At 37.9% G+C, this 19,740-nt stretch overlaps 1 protein-coding gene across 8 annotated transcripts in view; it reads right to left on the reverse strand.

Moving 5' to 3' along the window:
• Nucleotides 1–6,705: 6,705 nt before the first annotated feature.
• Nucleotides 6,706–19,740, reverse strand: part of TCF20 (transcription factor 20) — a 181,490-nt gene continuing 168,455 nt past the window's right edge. For 4 of the 8 annotated variants that reach the window (XM_042467735.1, XM_042467734.1, XM_042467732.1 and 1 more), the window contains 2 exons: nucleotides 11,724–11,849; nucleotides 6,706–7,989 (listed from right to left, as the gene is read on the reverse strand). In XM_042467735.1, the coding sequence (XP_042323669.1) occupies nucleotides 11,766–11,849 (84 nt within the window). In that variant the 3' untranslated portion in view covers nucleotides 6,706–7,989; nucleotides 11,724–11,765. Of the gene's footprint in view, nucleotides 7,990–11,723; nucleotides 11,850–16,207; nucleotides 16,231–19,740 lie in introns of those variants that run through there. The other 4 variants (XR_006104026.1, XM_042467736.1, XM_042467737.1 and 1 more) reach the window with 4 other exon arrangements.

Genomic DNA, 19,740 nt, shown 5'->3' on the forward strand with positions numbered 1-19,740 from the left:
ATGAATTAGCAGAAATGGACAAATTAACAAGACTATTGAATAACGAAGATATAGAAGAATTTCACAAAGATTGGAAGGAAGTGATGGATTTTTTACAACAAGAAAGAAAAGAACTTTTTATAGAAGGATTCAAAGATTAAAAAGAACTAAGATATATCAACAATGTATTAATCATATTAAAGATACTAGACTATGATATGTATATAGAATATCAGAAAATAATGTTAAGGAAATGATTACATATGTTAGAGTTCGTTAGAAATAGATTTACTTATAAGTAGCGGGCACATGATAATAACACAATGAGAAATAAGGACCACAAAAGAAGTTATAAATTATATAATCTAAGTGCAAAAGAACAGAAGAATTGTTTAGATAAGTATAATTAATGTTTAGAATGTTTAGTAGGTAATGTAGGAGAATGTATAGTGTTGTGAAAAATTTTGTTGTTGTTGTTGTTATTAATGTTGTTGTTGTTGTTGTTTTCTTTTTTCTTTCTCTTTTTCTTTTGTGGTGTTATGTTTTAGTTATATATGAGTTAAGTTTTGTTAATTAAGTTATGTGTATTATTGGTTGTGTTTTATGTTTCATTAAACGATATAATCTTTAATAAAATAATTTAAATAGTTGTCCTTCCGACTCCTAGGCTTGTTCTAGTTTCTTTACTGTATTCTCCCTTCTGATTAGTGACTGAGCCAAAGTATGGAACATCTTGAACTATTTCAGTATCTTCATCATCTGCTTTAAATTTATATAAATCATCTGTGATCATTATTTTTGTTTTCTTAATGCTCAACTGTAAACCTGCCTTTGCAGTTTCTTCTTTGACTTTCAGTAAACATGCCACGTCTTTGCTATATTCTTCTGTTGAATGGTGTCATCTGCATATCTTGAATTGATGTTCCTCCAATTTTCACACCACATTCTTCCGAATCTAATCCTGCTTTTCATATGATATGGTCAGCGTACACGTTAGGTAGATAAAGTGACACAATACCTGATCTTTGTTAATTGGAAACCATTCCGTTTCTCTGTATTCTGTCCTAACAGTAGCTTCTTGTCTGGAGTACAGATTTCACATCAGGACAATCAAATGTCATGGCACATCCATTTTTTAAAAGAGTGATTCATGTTTGTTCATGACCTCCACAATCAAAGATTTTGTAGTAATCTATAAAGCACAGGCTATTGATTGTAACAGCACTATTGGTATGCCATCTACTCTTGGTGATTTATTTCTTCCAAGTGCTCTTAATTTAGCTTCCACTTCATTTTCTAAAATTGGAGATTTGTCTGCATATGGTTCTTCCTCAAATTAATCTATCAACCTTTCATCTTTTTTATATAGTTCTTCTATTGTTTCCACCATCCTTTTATTTCTATTTTGTCATATAATGTATTCCAGATTAGTGCCTTAATCTAAATGGTTCTTGATTATCTTAGGCAGAACACATGTTGTTATGTGCCTTCAGGCTGACTCAGATTTACTGCAACCCTACCATGGGGCTTTCTTAGCAAGATTTATTCAGAAGTTTGCCACTGCCCTCTTCTAAGGCCGAGAGAGGCCCAGGTCAGCCAGAAGGCTTTCATGGTTGAGTGGCACCTAGAAGACATGTAGTATGCTAGTAAAAGAGAATGGAAGCTGAGTAGCCATCAAGGAAATCTTTATGAAGAAATATGCATTTTCTTTTGAACTTTTTAAGATTTCTTTTTCAAAGTTCCAGCCTCGAAGAAGACACAAAACTAGAACCCTATGGATGTCTACCACATGTAGAGTGCATGTGGCTCCAAATTATCCATAAGATCTGGGGGAAAAGGTTTATATAGTGGGTTAGATAAAATGGGGAAGCTAATTACAGAAAAAATAATGTCAGGTCAGGAAACCACTTTAACCAACTGGAAGAGGAGGTTTCACAACACAGTGCAAAACTGATAGTCACCAGAAAAGCTTGCCATTGCCCTGGCCCCAGTATGGTCATTGCTTTTAATTTTATCTTAGGGTCTGGACAAATGGAGTCTATGACCACTTAACATCATTAGGACATTTTGACAGAACACTTTCAGTTGCAATGTTAATTGTGGCTCTAAATTGTTCTAAAAACATTTATACACACACACCTATCCCACAGTTGAAATGGAACAAGAAGGGAGAGATTGCCAAGGAGAAAACAAAAAGGAAGGAGCCGCAAAGATGGTATAGACAAGATTAGGAAAACCAGGGAAAGTTCTGTGTCTCTTGATCTGCATAATCAGCATAATCTCATCCCATGGAACAGGGAAGAGCTGTCTTGTCAAGCAATATTCTATAGTGTATTAAAGGAAACACAAGAGGTCCTAAGCATTCCACCTTGAGGAAGGAATGCTCACTAATGACTGAAATCTCCCGACTGAAAGGAGGAAAAGCAGTTGTGTGCAGACTTGAATTGTCATCTTAGAGGTTGGTGCCTCCTTGGATCATACATCCAGAATGGGACAAAATATACTATCCATTCATGCTAATGCATAATGGAACAAATAATTCACTCAATGGAATAAAAAATCATAAGAATCTGCACAGAAAAACGAAGGACTTCAGGGAACAAGTTAATCTATCTTTCATTGATAACAAAAGCAAGTCACTCACTGTTCCCAGTGCTATCATGGTTTCATTTCCTCTGACTCTAAGAGTAGGATTTGCCCAACATCACCCACTGGGTTTCCATGGCCTATTTGAACCCTGGTCTCCAGAGTCATAGTCCAACACTCAAACCACTACACCATTGACTCTCCAGTCATTCTGGGTACCACATTATAAGGCATATGTTGGCAAGCTAGGGTGTGTCCACATGTGAGTGGCCAGGATTGTGAGAGATCTGGAAACCAAGCCCTATGAAGAATGGTTGAATGAACTGGATATATTTAACTTGGAGAAGATGAACAGAAAACATAATAGTGGCCTTCAAATATCTGAAAGGCTGTCCTGCAGAAGGTGGAGCAATTGGTTCTTGTTCCAGAGGGCTGGACTAGAATCAAACAATGCAGACTACGTATCAGGGGAACTGTCTTAACAGTGAGAGCTGCTTGACAGAGAAACAAACCACCTAGGAAGACGATGGCCTCTTCTTTGCTGGAGCTATTTATGCAGAGGCTGAATGGTCATCTGTCAGGGATGGTGTGGCTGCATTGGTAGTACTGCACTGATTGGAAGTTAGATTAGATGACTGTCAGAGTCCTTCCAAATATCTCTTCCAGCTCCTGAAATTCTACAATGACTTTGGTAATTTTATCATGCACAAACCACTATCCTACATCATCAATAAACATACTGGTTTACAGAGCAACATAACTAAAACAAAACAAAGCAAAACAAAACCTGGGGGGAACATTTTAAATCCCTCTTCTGATAAATTTACAATTCAATTTTTTCAGTGCAAGAGTTCCCTCTTCAGGGCAACATTTTATGAATATTCTTCTGTTCTCCATCATTTTCAAAGCTAGTAGATTAGTATTCAACCATGTTTTCTTCTCATTTGTGTTGTTTATCCATGATCAGTAGAGCTATCTTTAACAGAAAAAGTTCAGATCTTAGTTATTTTAAAAGCAACAAATCTTGACTGCTCTGTTGATTTCAAACCTATGAACCTGCCTGGAGAATTACATACCACTATCAACAGTTGTTTGGGATTTATAAGTTTTATTTTGTTAGATTTCCCCCCCCCCTCCATTTCCATCCTCCACCAAATATTTATAAATACAAGCAATAAATAGTTTCTTGTGGGTTTTTCAGGCTTTGTGACCATGTTCTAGAAGAGTTTATTCCTGATGTCTAGCCAGCATCTGTGGCTGGCATCTTCAGAGACTGTTGGCATGGAAGAGAGAGAGAGTACACACACACACACACACACAGCGTGACCTTGGGTAAGGAGGAGTGATTCCCATGTTAATCTGTGTATTGTTCTGTTGTTGATGGCCGGGCCTCAGGGCGGGAGGATATGCAAAAGAGGATTAGTGTCTGCTAATTGGTGATCATTGTCTGCTGGGAAAACCCCAAACTTCAGTGATGCAAGTTAAACAATTCCAATAGATTCTAAATGTTTGTTTATAGCTATTGACTTTTTCCTTTTCATTCAATCTTTTCCCTGGTGTCCTTCAATGACCTGTATCCAACTGCAATTTCTTGCAAATACATACCAGGGCAGGAACCACATAGGTATTTATAAAATGTGTGAGACAAAAGTAGATTCAGAAAAACAATTTGACCTAAATTCAGTGTCACACTGGCACTGCAATGCAAACATGATTTGGTTGCTTCACTAGGACTTTCTTCTTCTCCCTTTCTTTCTGCAGTCTTTGTTAATGTCTGAAATTGGCTCTGGTTTCCCACCCAATAGATTTTTGGGAAGAGAGAGATCACCTTTAGTTCACCTCATGGAAGTGAGTTGATGAATGCCGGTGGATTGTGTCCCTGAATGTTATGTGCCTTCAATTCAGTTCTCACTTATAGTGACCCTATCATTGGGTTTTCTTGACAGAATTTGTTCAGAAGGGGTTTGCTTTTGCCTTCCTCTGAGACTGAGAGTGTGACTTGCCCCAGATCACCCAGTGTGTTTCCATACTGAGCAGGAACTCAACTCTGGTCTCCAAGTGTCCTAGTCCATTGCTCAAACCATTACACAATGCTGGTTCTTCTTTAGTCCCTTACCTTTGACATACTAGAAAATGGTTGATTAGCAGTTATATGAGGGATATACTGAACCACTGGCTTTAAAATAAATTCAACAAATTCCTAGATGATGTATCTGCTAACCATTATTTATCACTGTTAGCTAAATGGAATCCATAAGTTCAGGATAAACAAATAGGAAAAGACTGTTGCTTTCATATCTGGGTTGGGTAAGCATTTGGTTCACTGCTGTGAGAAGGCGGGTTTCAATATATCCAAGGTCTTTTGCAGCAGCATTTTTCTTATGAACCTGGATTCAGTAAAACACATATTTTAATCTTGAAAAAATGAGAAGCGACAACTGTTTGTATTCATAGGGAACTGTATACAATTATCCCTTCTGAGTATGTTTTTAAGAAGCAACATCCTAAGAATGGGATACAAACAGTGCAATCCCATATCTGTATGCTCAAAAGTAAGCCCTGTTGTAGTTATTTCTTATTTAGGGGATAAGAAAAATGCTATGTGTTAAATAATTAATAAAACCACTACTTTTGGTTTCTCTTGGAATCTAGTTTATAAAAAACAGTAATGTGTAATCTGATTTTTTTTTTCTTTTAAATGTCAAATAACAGAAAAAGAGTTTTGATTTATGATTTCATGCTGCATTGCAGATATGAGGTTTGTTAATTTCCCTTGACTTTGGCTGTCTTTCTCTCACACACCCAAATGCTTGGCTGTTCTGCTGTGACAAATGGAAAACAGGGGAGGGGGATGAGATGCTTTTAAAAAAAAGCTCTAGCAAAGGAGCCACCAAAGCTAATAGACTTCTCTAGGTATTCTAGTTGCATCCTCTGGTTAGGGGGGAATCTTCTTCCCCTCAAAGGCTACAATCCTCATGTCCCCCTCACATAGAGTGATAAGAGTTGGAAGATGCCTCAAGGACAATCCAGTCCAACCCTTTGCAATGCAGGAATAAACAATCAAAGCACCCATGACAGATGGCCATCCAGCCTCTGTTTAAAAACCTCAAAAAAGAAGACTCCATCACATTCCGAATGTTGAGGTGAGGTGGAATCTCTTTTCCTGTAGTTTGAATGTGTTGCTCCTATCCTCTGTAGAAAACAAACTCACTTCATCTTCAGTATTACATCCTTTCAAATATTTAAACTGGGCTATCATATCATCTCTTAACTTTCTTTTCTCCAGGCTACACATACCCAGCTCCCTAAGCCACTCTTCATAGGGCATGGTTTCCAGACCTTTCTCAATTTTGGTTGCCTCCTCTGGCCACGCTCAAGCTCGTCAACATCCTTTTTGAATTGTGGTGCCCAGAACGCGACACAGCATTCCAGGTGAGGTATGGCCAAAGCAGAATAGAGTGGTACTATTATTTCTCTCAATCTAGACACTATACTTCTACTGATAAGGCTTAGAATCACATTAACTTTTTAAACTAAGCACATTTTTACCTTCTCCTTCTCCACCTATCCTTTTATTTTCTTCCTTCTTTTTTTACCTTCCCTTTTTTCACTTTCACTTTTCTGTCTTTTCCCTTACAGAGCAATGTGGGTTTTTTAAAAAATGCTTCCTTTGACCGTAATGATAGCTCTTCAAAAAGTGAGGAGTCAAGCTATAGAGTCATAAGACTTTCATACGAGGACACTCACATCATTTGGGAAGGAAGTATTAGCATTTTCCTCTCCAGCCATTATCCCACATCTGAGAAATCAACCCCACAACATGGCAATTACTTAGGTACACTGGCCACCAACATTACAAGAAAATTTAACAGCCAACATGTTGCATATAGTTGGGGGACAGCCAAGAAGGAGACACTGAGAGCCAGAAAGAGACGGCCAATACACCAGTTTCCCTACCTGGTCTAGAAAAATAATTTCAGAATATCTATCACCTTTCAGTGTTAAATATTCTCTCTAGTCCATTCAAAAGACTATGGAGGAAGGACCATCTTAAATCAATACAATTACAGTAGTGTGTAAACACTACACAATGGTTTTGTTTGAGCTAGGGAAGAAACACATTAAATTGCACAGATAAAACAAGGTTAAAATGAAGTTTATTAGGTTTTTTTGTGGGTTTTTTTGTTTTGTTTTAGTTTTTTTATATAAAACTGTTTGTGAAACAGCTATTTTATTCCCATGGCAGAGTGACCCCTGAAAGATGCACTAACCCCTTCTTAAGGCCTTAACAAGAGAAAAGGTTTTTCTTTTTTAAAACTCAAATGTTTAAAAATTACACAATGTACAAACAAACAAAAAGTAACCATGTGGTGTAGGCTGATAAATTGACATTCTCCCTTCCTTCCTTTGGGAAACAAAATACAGAGAAGAGAAGGGTTAACTGGATTTTCCTTGTCAGCTTAACACACACTGATTATGTCAACATTCAGACTTCCTGTTAAATGCCCCTTTCTGGTAGGCAAGCCAACATCCTACTCCAGACTGCCCTTTTAAAAAGGCAGCATCTCCTTGGAATGATGTGGGAGTATTTGTCAAGGCCAAGACGGTCCAAATCCCCCACCTTTTGGTACAGACAGAGTCATGTATATAAGGTCAGAATATGAAGCTAGTAGAAACCACTCTTATTTCACAAGCCACATGACACAGGAGTCTTCTGACGCTTCTCAGGCTTCCTTTCTTAATAAAATAAATAGTGTTTCTTAAAAAGAAAAATCCCCTGTTCATACGTACACAAATACAAACATTCTATCCCCTGCAACCATTCACTCCCCCATCCCCACTGCGAATAACTTGCCAGCAACAATAACAAAGAAAAAAATCTGTATTCTTTGAAACCTGGGTTTTCTTTGTGGAAGATGGAGTGAAAAGACAAGTTTGATTAAGCAAGCTCATTAACTCCATAATCCTTTTCTGAAACTAGATGAGAATCATTTGCAAAGGCCTTGTTATGAATTTCACTTATTATGAGCAACTTGGAACATACATGAATCCTAAAAATTGAATTTAATGCATAAAAAGGGATAGCGCACCTTTCATTTAAAACAAGTCTATCAAGACTAAAAATAGATCTTTTAATATATATATATCTATATATATATATTTTATCCCTCCCTCTTTAATTCCCCCACCTTCTCTTCTTTTTCCCTCCCCTTCCCATAGTCACTATGGAGATTGTGTCCATGAAAACAGCTGGTTCAGACTCCTTGATCATATTCTGTGATGTTTTCGGTCAGTTGTGATGAAAGAGTTGATGAAGGAAGTGCTGGCATTGGCAGGCACATCAAGAGAGGGGCATGACTGCACAGTGGGAAAGAATCAATTGAATCTTGAATGTCCACCGCTTTCTTATCTCAACAGTCTAACCTGCAAGGGGAAAAATATTTCCATTAATTTCCTTTAATGTCATTAAGGTGCTAAATATTTCCATTAATTTCATGGAATTATTAACAGCATGGCTCAAAAGAATTTTGAAGTAACAATATCTTCAGAAGTTCTTAAACCTGACTGAACCACTTATGCAAATTACTAATCATTACTGTTCTGGAAACAATACACTTTTCTAAAAGAAGTCATAAAAAGAAAGTCATCCTATAGTGATTACACGATAAATGTAAAACACAAGCATTTCTTTTGTCTGTGTTTTCATGTCAGAATCCCCTTCATTTTAGTGCTGAGTAACAAGAGCATCTATGCTGGACAATGAACCTCTGCTTTAGCCTGCAAATATTTTTTTTTTCAATTTCTGAAATTTCTATGAACAATTTTACAATTCTTTAAAAACAATTTGGAACTACAGAAATGGATTGGGGCATGGACACCTGTCTAATAGGGGGAACGTTTCATCTCTCCACAATTCATATGGCTCTGTGCTATATTCAGATAGTTTTTTTAAAGGCAGTTTATATTATCAATTTTGAGATCTAATGATCAATTCTTAACAACCATAAATATGTTTCAGAGAAATGAGATAGATACAGTGGTCTATTTCGGCATATGTTTAAAAATTCTGTAAAATTTGAACCCATGAGAAGTAAAAAAGTGATATGAAATATTGTTTACATATCAAACTAAACTACAAAGAGCAGATTCCTGGAAATTGACAGACATTTTCAACTTGAAATGGACTCTCCATGCCTACACGCTTCTTGGTTTTCAGCCTACTTATCCCTGGAGAGCTTTGGCTAACTATTTGGAAGAGAGAGAGTGAGAGAGAAATTCCATAGGTCCCTGAACACCTGTGATGCTAGCAAATCATACCTGTGATGTTGAAACACTTCTACAGGCAGGAGGTACTGGCTGAGACAAAGTAAGAAGGCAGAAACCCCTTCTTAATCTAACTTTCCATGACAGATATACATCAGTACACCAGTGCTTTCTATGAAATCCAGTCTCCATTGTCAAAATAAACACTGGAAAGACATATCATTTACTCATGAGGACACAGACATGGTTCACAGTACTGCCACTGCCTTCATGTGCACAGGAGGAAAAACAAAACTTCTGCTTCAGGGAAAATAAATGAATGCTCTTTTAATACTTAAACCAGATTTTTCCCCACTCCACTTTCAACAGGACATGAGACATGAATTACAGAAATGTGTAACATTTGATGTTGTTGGAAAGAGGCAGAACTAGAATATTTGCTCTAAGAAATCCTATCAAGTTTTGCAAATAGACAAAATACTTTGGGCAGGAAGGATTAAAAGTTTATCTCAATCACAAACTGTCGTAGCACTGGAGATACACCGAGTGCACATTCAATTCATGTTTTAGCAAATCCTTACCTTTTTCCTGTCTGCAAAGAAATATGCCCCAATTTTGGCCATACCACATACCCATCACACCCTTTTGTTCCAGATGAATTCGGTTACCACGATAGGTTCATGGCCAAACTCAAGTTGGATATAAAATAAATCCCACTATTTTGAGGAATTCACATGCAACCAATAAGTAATAGGGAAAAGCAAATCTTCCACTACAAATTCTTCACTAGTAATTGCAGAACTCATAACCCAAAAGGAACATCTCCTCATAGCTATCTCTAAAGCATGTACCCAAGGCCCAACAAACTAACAGAAAAAGTGCAAGCAGACCTTAGAAATATCATCACGATTATTTCAAAATAAACAATTACATTGATTACATTAATTTTAATTAAATAATTCAAATTCAAACTCAGTTGAGTTACTGCTGAGAAGGGATGACTTCTGTCCTCCTGGCATAAGCAGTGGAACGTACTGTGCCACTACTACTGCATGCGTATAAATTAGCATTTTAAATAATTCCCTTTACATAGTATCAAGAAAGCCCATTCACAGATCACTTGGCTAGAAACAAATGCAAGGTGTTCAAAAATTATAAATGCTGGAAAGAGGTTGGAAAGTAATTTCTAAGATAGTGAGAATGAAGTAAAGGCTTCTCGTGAATCAGCTCAACTCTAGCATAGTAAAAATAATCAGGATAATAATAATGGTTAAAAAATTATAAAATCAACAGCATCATTATCATCATCTCTGTTTCATGCTAATTCTCCCAGAAATGTTTAATTATTTATTTGATTTATTGCCTTTCTTCTAAGACTGTAAGAGATCTGTCACAGGAGAAACTGAAAATTCCCTAAACCTGACTAGTTCAACCTTTTATTGGGATTATTTGCAAATGGCAAGGATATACAGTGGGCCCTCCACATTTGCTGGGGTTAGGGGCACAGGACCCTGGTGAAAGTGAAGAGAACACAAATAAAAATCCACTCTTTTAAAACATGAGAGAACACCTGTATAGGAATCTCTAGGTTCCCCAGTGCAGCTTTGTGGCCTACATCCAGCAGAGGTTGACTACAGAATTCACTGGAGGTCCTACATGTGCCTAGATAACTGTTTTCTCCCTAATCTCTCGGTTTTCCACTGTGACTCTATGGTCAACTTCCAGCAGAGTTCATTTTGAAGACCTAGCAATTCTTAGAGAGAACTATTAATCAAATACATGAATAATCAAATCTGCAAATGTCAAAGCCACAAATGTGGAGGGCCAATTGTATATTTTTGACGGGTTACCTTTAGATATCTAAAAAATATCAGAAAAGTTAGAATAGAGTTCTAAAAGTAAAACATAGCTAAGGGCATAGGAAAAGAAATTGTAGATCATATATAAAATCATAGCTTTATTTAAGTGCTATTATATTGTTGGTACAGGACAGGTGAAAATTCAGTTAAATTGAGGACTTACATACTTTTTACAAATGAAAAAGAAATAAATTTAAAATGCCCCCAAACCAAGGAGGAAGGAAATTAGAAGTAAATGTTTGTTTTCTATCAGGAAAGCTTTTCAGCCACGTTAAGCTCTGGAGTCAATTTGCAATTTATTTCCTTTTTAAAGAAGACCTGGACTAAAAAAAGGGAAAAAAGTCAAAGGTCCCCCCTCAAAAACATAGTAACATGGTGAGATTACCCCGCACACAATTGTGGATTTCCCCCACCCTAAAAAGTAAAACAAAACAAAAAAATTGATTGCCTTGGAAGGTCTTGTTGCTTCTATTCTTCTTCCAACACCTGTTGTCTTTCCTGGGATTTAAAAGGCAATGGCAATTCTGATCAGCTTTTTGCTTCCTTGGGAATTCAAAGCATATTGAGGTCATATGCAAAAGAACATGAGAAGCATCACAGTGGATCAGAATAGGCCCATCTAGTCTAGATTTGTGATACAGTGACTAACATGTTGCCAGTGGGAAACCCACAAGCACTACAGGCTCCTATCCACTTTGAATGTGTTCTTGCACCAGGCTGGACACAAAAGTGGTATCTGCCAGCTGTCTTGATTTATTGGTTTCCCTCAACCATGTCTGTGAGCTATACTGAAAAAATTGGCCATTCGCCTTCTTTTAGATTTGTATAGACCAAACAGAAGAAACCTGGTAAAATGCAGGAGTCATTGATGGTACCACAGCCCTTCAGTAAATAGAGTAGTACCAAAATACAAGATGAAAACCACCATCCTGAAGTAAGTTATTGTCCTAGTCAAAACCTCTGCACAGTAAGACTACTCCTTCATACCAGAGAGTAGGTGGAAGGGAAACCTCCAGAGTCCCTCCCTCGACTCACCTGTGCTTGCTTTATTTTCATTCCCACGAGACACTTCCCCCCTCACCCCCGCTCGGACTGCTCTGTGCTGAGGCTGCCTTTCACCATCTTGTTCTGCAAGGAGGGAAGAGAGCAAGGGGGGAGGGGCTGATGTCCAATATGCCAAAGATTTGGTGAAGTGGAATGAGAGGATAACGAAAAGTAAGAGATGAAAAGAGGAAAACATGGAGGATGAAAGAGAAAGCAGCATCAGTACTAGAAACAAACAGGCAGGATTTCTGCATGACAGCACTGGTACTATTGTGAAGCAAGAAATACACAGAATTTAGGGAGAAGATAAGAGCTGGGCGTCCTGCATAATCACAGAACATTCATACTGAGCATGAAAGGACATTAAAAAACTGAGCTTGTGTTTCTTTTTAACCCTTCTTTCTTGAGTATTCTGAAAAGACAGTTTGAAAAAGGCTGTTAATCCCTAATTTTCCCTTAACCATTTATTTCAGAAATGCCAAGTTACTTTCATTTTCATTTTGTGGAGGTCCTAACCAAATATAGCTAGTTTTCAAACTTACCTAAAAGAATTAATATATGATAGAAAACAGGTGTTAACACTTCAAAATACTTTTGAGCTAATACTTTACTGTATATCCATCAATTTTAAAACTGCAACATTTTTCTCCACTAAGACCATGCTTAAGAGGGCAAGACAAATGCCTTCTGCTTCCACTGGAACAAAAATCAGATTATAAAACCCAGGTATATGTAACCAATGCAGAAAATAATCAAAAGCACCAAAATGTCAGTTTTACTCCTTTTTTTAAAACTATCTCTTATGACTGCTAAGACTGGTTTGAAAGTATACACATAGGCAGAATTGGATGAAATCTCCAATACCAGAAAGGAGCTCTGCAGAATTACAAGTTATTAATGGACAGGGTTTCAGAGTCCTGTAGTGTTTCCTTTCACCTCTTTATCCTTATCAAAAACAGAATAAATAATGCAAAATAAGAAAACCTATACCAATTTTCCTGATGCACCTAATTTATGTGCAGGAACTCCATTTTTATTACACAGTTTTGCTTTCTAAAGTTCAAAGTACACACAACCTTATTTGAGAATTTTAAAAATGAGGAAATTGATTTTTATTGAATTAAGATTTCTGCCCCACCAATGGCACAACCTTCCTGCGGTAGTGGGATGCTCCTGTGAGGCAAGAAGATACGCTGACAGTAACAGTGCTGCTGGTAGGATTTCCCATGTCAGACAGCTTTTGCTGAAGAGCCAGACTAAACATGCCAAACAGGTACTGGGCAGCAGCAGTAGTGAAGGGTGACACTGGGCAGAGGATCTCTCAGAGACAACACCAGTGGCACCACAGCTAACACTTGTTAGTACTGAGAAAAAGGAAGCATGGTAAACCTCTTTTTGAATATCTTTTACCACAAAAACCCTATGAGGAGACAATCCAAAGTGAAACAAAAGATAATACCCCAAAATGAAACTTCCGGTACAGATGGCACTCAAAAAGCTACTGGGGTATAGGGGGGCAACTACAAGTAGCCCTGTGACTAATGATGCAACTAGACTCAAGCAGAAAAAATGTTCAGTTATTGGCATGCTCAAAGGTGAAAGGAAAGTCTAAAGTTGCTCAATATGTATTAGAGAATCATGAAATGTGCAAAGCATGAATTGGGGGTAAAGACATAGTAAAACAAGACATGGAACATATATACCCATTGCAATACGTGGGGTGATGAGCTAAAGTGGGCAGGAATGGGACCCTTTTGAGTTAAATAATTACACAGTATTTTACTCAAGAAATTAACATTTAAGAAAAAATAAGGTAGCATTAATAAGGAGAGACATACCAAAAGCAATCAAACAATATATTAAGTTTGATCAAATAATATCAATAAGAGTTCAGGAAAAGCCATTAATATAACCATGATCCACATTTATGCTACAAAAGCAGAAGAAGAGGTTGAAAGATTCTGGTGCTGGAGACCAGGAGAAAATGGATCACACATCAAAACAGGACTTGTTCTTAATCACAGGTGACTGGAATGCAAAAGTAAGAAAGAGAGCAGAATCAAAGACTGTAGGAAATTTTCTTCTAAGATGAAGAAATGAAACAGGAGAGTGACTGACTGGATTTTGCAGGGACAACAGTTTGTTCATCATAAACACATTCTTCAAGCAATCCAAGAGGTGACTGTATACATGGACATCACCTGGTGGCCAATATAGAAATCAAATAAGATTACACATCTAGAAGCAGAAAATTGAGAAGCTCCATCCTCTCTGCAAAAACAAGACCAGGAACAAACTGTGGTACAGACCATGAACTACTAATAACAAATAAAATATAGCCTGAAGGACATCCCTAATACATTTAAGGTAATGTAAATACAGTATATACATATATTTGCGCTAGTAATCCTAATTGTTCTTGAAGCTGGGACATAGCAGAGATTCTGGTGATGTGTTGCCCACACCATTGCTCAACAGTCTCCCTTTCCGAGTTGGCTGAGTTGGGCTTGACTATTGGGTATCCCCTCAGCTTGTTGTACCGGGAGACTAGAACTCCATGTGGAGACTGCTTTATTGGGAGCAGCTCAGGATTTCATGTCTGCCATAACAACTATGAGTGTGTTCCAATATCTGGTGCCACCCATGCTGCAGAACACACTCTGGACTTAGTTTTCTGTTCTGGGTGAGATGACAATGATCCGGATGTGGAGGAACTTTCTGTAGCTCTGCTATCGTGGACTGATCACTACCTGGTGCTGTTTAGACTCACTGGAACACTGAGCCTGTGTCTCTGCAGGGTGTAGGACTGATTAAGATGGTTCACCCCAGGAGACCTACTGATCCAAATGGGTTCTTGATAGTTCTTGGGGAGTTTCCTGTTGCCTTGGCAGGTGATCCTGTCAAAGCCCTGGCTGATCTCTGGAACAGGGAAATAGCCAGGTTGGTGGACACCACCCTAACCATCCTGTCTCATGAAGTGGAGCTAAGCGAGCCACCTGGTTCACTAGAGAACTGGCAGTGATGAAACAAGTGTGATGGAGACTAGAAGTAAGGTGGTGGATGGCCTGGAGCAAGTCGAACTGAACAAAGTCTAGAGAGCTCACTGGAAGGCAACGGTGGCAGTGAAGAAAATATACTTCTCTGTCACGGTTACATCTGCACAGTGTTATCCGACAGAGCTGTTTTGAGTAGGCAGGGGCTATGGTCTGGTTCACAAGAAGAAAACAAAGACCACTCAACAAGCCCACTGAGACAAATTTTCAAGACACTTTGCAGATAAAATCACTCTGACTTGGATACGATAGTTGAGACAAGGCCAACGGATGTAATCCTGGCACCTGCTCATCTATATTATTGGAAATATTTCAGTTTGTGCAGCTTGAGGATGTGGACAGGATCCTTGAGACATGAGAGCCACCACATGTATACTGGACCTTTGCCCTTCCTAAACACCAAGAGGAGGATGGGCCAAGTAGTTAAAGCGAATGGTGAATGCCTCACTGCAACAAGGGAAATTTCCATCCTACCTAAAAGAGGCTGTGGTGGCCATTATTTTTTTAAAAAGAGCCTCCCTGGATCCTACTATTCTGAATAATTATTGTACAGTCTCTAACACTCCATTTTAAAGCAAGGTTTGGAGCATGTGGTGGCCTCCGAACTTCAAGGGTTTCTGAATGAGACAGATGAAATCTAGATCACTTTTAATTGGGCTTAAGGCATGGTTATGGGACAGAGACAGCTTTGGTCACCTTGGTAGATGAATGAAACAGGGAACCAAATGGGGCAATGTGTCCCTGTCGATTATGATGGACCTCTCAGCTGCTTTTGACACGATCAGCAATGGTATCCTTCTGGGCCAACTGTCTGGGATGGGACTTGGGGACACTATTATGCAGTGGTTCTGGTCCTTCCTGGAGGGGTTAACTCAGAAGATGGTGCTGGGGGATTCCTGTTCAAAACCCTAGCTGTTGATCTGTAGGGTCCCTCAGATTTCTGTTTTGGTCCCCATGCTGTTTAACATCTACATGAAACCACTAGGAGAAGTCACCCAGAGTTTTCAGGTACAGTGCCACCAATATGCTGATGACACCCAACTCAACCTCTCCTTCCCATCTGATTCCAAGGAAGCTGTCTTGGTACTGAACCCATGTCTCGTCCGTAACTGACTGGATGAGGGAAAACAAATCGAAACCTAATCCAGACAAGGCTTAGTCCCACCACCACCACAGGCTCCCTTGGTGAGGACATGAGAGCCTTCTCAGTGGCTGCACCCTCTCTTTGGAACTCTCTCCCTTGGAAAGCTAGGCTGGCCCTCTCCCTGGTTTCTTTTTGCCAGCAGGAGAATATCTTTTTGTTTAAGTAGTCTTTTAATGTGTAAACTGGATGTTTTCTTTTTCTTGTTTAACTTTTATATGCCTTTTAAATGATTTTATACATTTAAAAAAACTTATAGTCAAGGTTTTTAATTGACTCACCTGGAGTGGCCTTGGGTTTCACTCTAGGAGAAAAGTGGCATACAAATGAAAATAAATAAATAATTGAACAGGATTCAAAAGAAAGAGAAGTCTCAAGGGATGACAGACAAAAGTCTTCAGGCTGTTAAGGACCAATGAAAAGCAAAAATAAAAGGGGACAAAAATGGAGTCAAAATGCTAAATGTAACTGTTTGGTGACTTGTATGCAGAAACAAAAATAAATACTGTAACAATCAATGCAGAGATACAGCAAGTGACAACAAAAAGTGAAGAGAAGAAACATCTTCCACGAGACCCACGACATCAAAGAAAATTTAATCCAAAAGTGGGGATGCTCTATGGCCAATGGGGGAACACTTTACCTGACCAGGTAGAAATAAAAAGACAACAATATCTAGGAAAACTATATAAAAGATATGAAAGAATGACAGATTCATTCAAGGAAGAACCATATGAAGATGAACCTTCAATTTTACAACGTGAAGTGGAATCTGCACTTGGAGAACTCAAGAGAAATAAATCACCAAGACCAGATGGCATACCTGTAGAACTGCTCCATTCTACATAGACAAAACCTACCCTAGTTCTAACTAAAACCTGGCAATAAATATGGAAAACAAGAAAATGACCCACAAATTGGAAATGTGCAATTTAACTCCAAATCCCAACAAAGGGGATCGCAGGACCATTGTATTAATTTCCCATGGAAGCAAAGTGATGTTCAAAATTCTACAACAAAGACTTTGACAATATAAGGATCAAGAAACACTAGATGTTCAAGTTGGATTCAGGAAAGGCACTAGCAATCGTATAAAGCCTGTGCTTTATAGACTGTAGTCAAACCTTTGGATGTATATATCAGTGATTCCCAAACTCTGACTTTCCAGGTGTTTTAGACTTTGACTCACAAAATCCCAGACCATTGTCCAAGATAGCTGACACTTCTGGGAACTGAAGTCCAAACTACCAGGCAAGCCAGAATTTGGCAATCACTGGTATAGATCATGAAAAACTATGATTTACTCTTAAAGAAATAGATGTTCTACAACTTTTCATTGTCCTGCTATGTAACCTGTACTCAAGACAAGAGGCTACTGTTAGGACAGAAACAAAATGGTTTTCAGCTGGTAAAGGGGTCAAAGCAAAGCTGCATCTTATCACCCTGTTCAACCTGTATGCGGAAAAATCTCATACATAAAACAAGATTACACTCAGAGAAAGAAAGTATGGAAATTGGAGGAAGGAATATCAACAATTTAAAATATGCAGATGACATCATACTACTAGCAGAAAATAGCAAAGCCTTGGAACAATTACTGGAAAAAAGTCAAGGAAGACCAGAGATGAATTACCTAAGTATAAAGTAAATGATGAAGACACTGAAATAGTTCATGCTCTTCCATACTTTGGCTCAGTTTGTAATCAAAACAGAGATTACAGTCAAGAAATCAGAAGAGGACTAGGACTTAGAAGGGCAGCTATGAAGGAACTAGACAGGATCCTGAAGTGTAAAGATATATAACTGAATAATAAGTATTAATCATGCCATCATATCTCCCATTTTTATGTACTGTTATGAAAGCTGGACAGTGAAGAAAGCTGAAAGTAAGTCAACTCATTTGCAAAGTGGTGCTAGAGAATAGTTCTACAGATGTGGCCTGTTAAAATGTTTGTTGTTACCCGCCTCGATCTAATACAGGAAGAGGCGGGATACAAATAATAATAATAATAATAATAATAATGAAAAAGACTATTATTAAAAAGTCCTAGAGCAAATCTAGCCTGATCTCTCCCTAGAAGCCAAGATGATTAACTGAGACTGTTGTACTTTGGACATATCATGAGAAGAGATAACTCACTAGAAAAGACAATAATACATGGTAAGGCAGGAGGCAAACCACATTACAGATGGACAGACTCAGTCAAGAAAGCCATGGCTCTGAGTCTGCAAGGCCTAAGCAAAGCTGTTGATGGTAGGGTGACTCAGAGGTCTCTCATTCATTGGGATGCCATACGTCATAGTCCACTTGATGGCAGTTAACAATAAAAGATTTCTGCACCCATTTCATCAGTACCACACAGAAGGAATTAACATTAAATTAAAAGAAAATGCTTTCTAATTTACTGACATAAAGTGAATTTCTTCTCTAAAAATGAATAGCTGGATCAGAAAAGTTACGTTATTTTGTATGATGGTAAGAGTTTTATTCTTCCTAACGTATACTGTATTTTTTTACACGTTTTTGAACTACCTTCTGCCACCTTGTGGTTGAAATATTCAAAGTTTTTGTGCGTGAAACAAAAAACATCTTCACTACCTAAATCAATTATATGTTAAAGTTGAATACCAGTTTCTCACACAAAACAAGAAGAAGGGAAACCTCTACCTCAATTTATAATAAAAAACTTTAAATGTTTGTCTGAATTCTGCCCAACGTTCTACAAAAATCAATCTTATTATAAAATGATCAATTCTGGGTATTTCATGGGACATTTAGTTTGAAGGGTCAGTTCAACGAAATGATTCTCAAGAAAAAATGTGTGGCCTTTATTCTATTGGATGCTTTCTAATGTCAGTGCTCCATGTCCTGTGTGTTAGAAGTGATCTGTATTTGTAAAACTGTCATTGAACAAAACAAACTTCTTCTCTGACAAAAAGTTTCTGCTCAGAGATTATTCCAGATTTCTTTCAGAGACAGGTGCATGGTCTTCAAATGGCTCCATACATCTTGTTCTCAACTGCCACTGATTAGAGAAACTGGGGTAACCCCAACGTACTTCTGCATGACACAGCACTTCATTAAAGAAGGTCAAATAACCAAAACAATAAGACACGCTGTAAATCACATTTCTTATATATATTATTCAGGGTGTAATATCTGTTTTACAGTAAAATCAATTTTACCCCATTTTAGGTTTCTTAACTATATAAAAAGTCAATTATTGCAAAAACTGATGTTTAACTTTTTGTCCAGAAAGTGAGCAAATATACTTGAGTTAGCTGTCCAACTGTATTCAGCAACACACAAAACATCTCCTTCACATTCACTGTTAAGAGCTTTCCAATCAGCTCTCCATCATTTCTATACTTCTCTATCAAAGAGTATTTTCAGACACTTTTAACAGAGGATTAACTGAAAACTATAGCCAAAGAAAAATACAGTCAGCTCTCCCTTTACATGGCGAATCCGTTCCGGACCCCCCCTCCTGCATAAGGGGAAAACCGTGTATGCTCATGCCCACTGAAAACAATGGGGTGCATGCACATTGTGCAGCATGCGCACCAGAGGCACGCACACCATTCATTTAATTATACTGTGGCTTCAGCATAAACTGAAAGCCTCGTAAAGAAAGCCCACATATCTCATGGGCTGACAGTATTCAGTACAAAAGCTATGAAATTATATTAGTCCATAAAGCAAGCAGTAATAAAGACAAATGAAAAGACACTATTTCTATTTTAAAAGGATAATTTGCATAATAATAATAATAATAATAATAATAATAATAATAATAATAATAATAATAATAAT

Source organism: Sceloporus undulatus, chromosome 5 (assembly GCF_019175285.1).
Source record: "Sceloporus undulatus isolate JIND9_A2432 ecotype Alabama chromosome 5, SceUnd_v1.1, whole genome shotgun sequence".
Lineage (NCBI taxonomy): Eukaryota > Metazoa > Chordata > Lepidosauria > Squamata > Phrynosomatidae > Sceloporus > Sceloporus undulatus.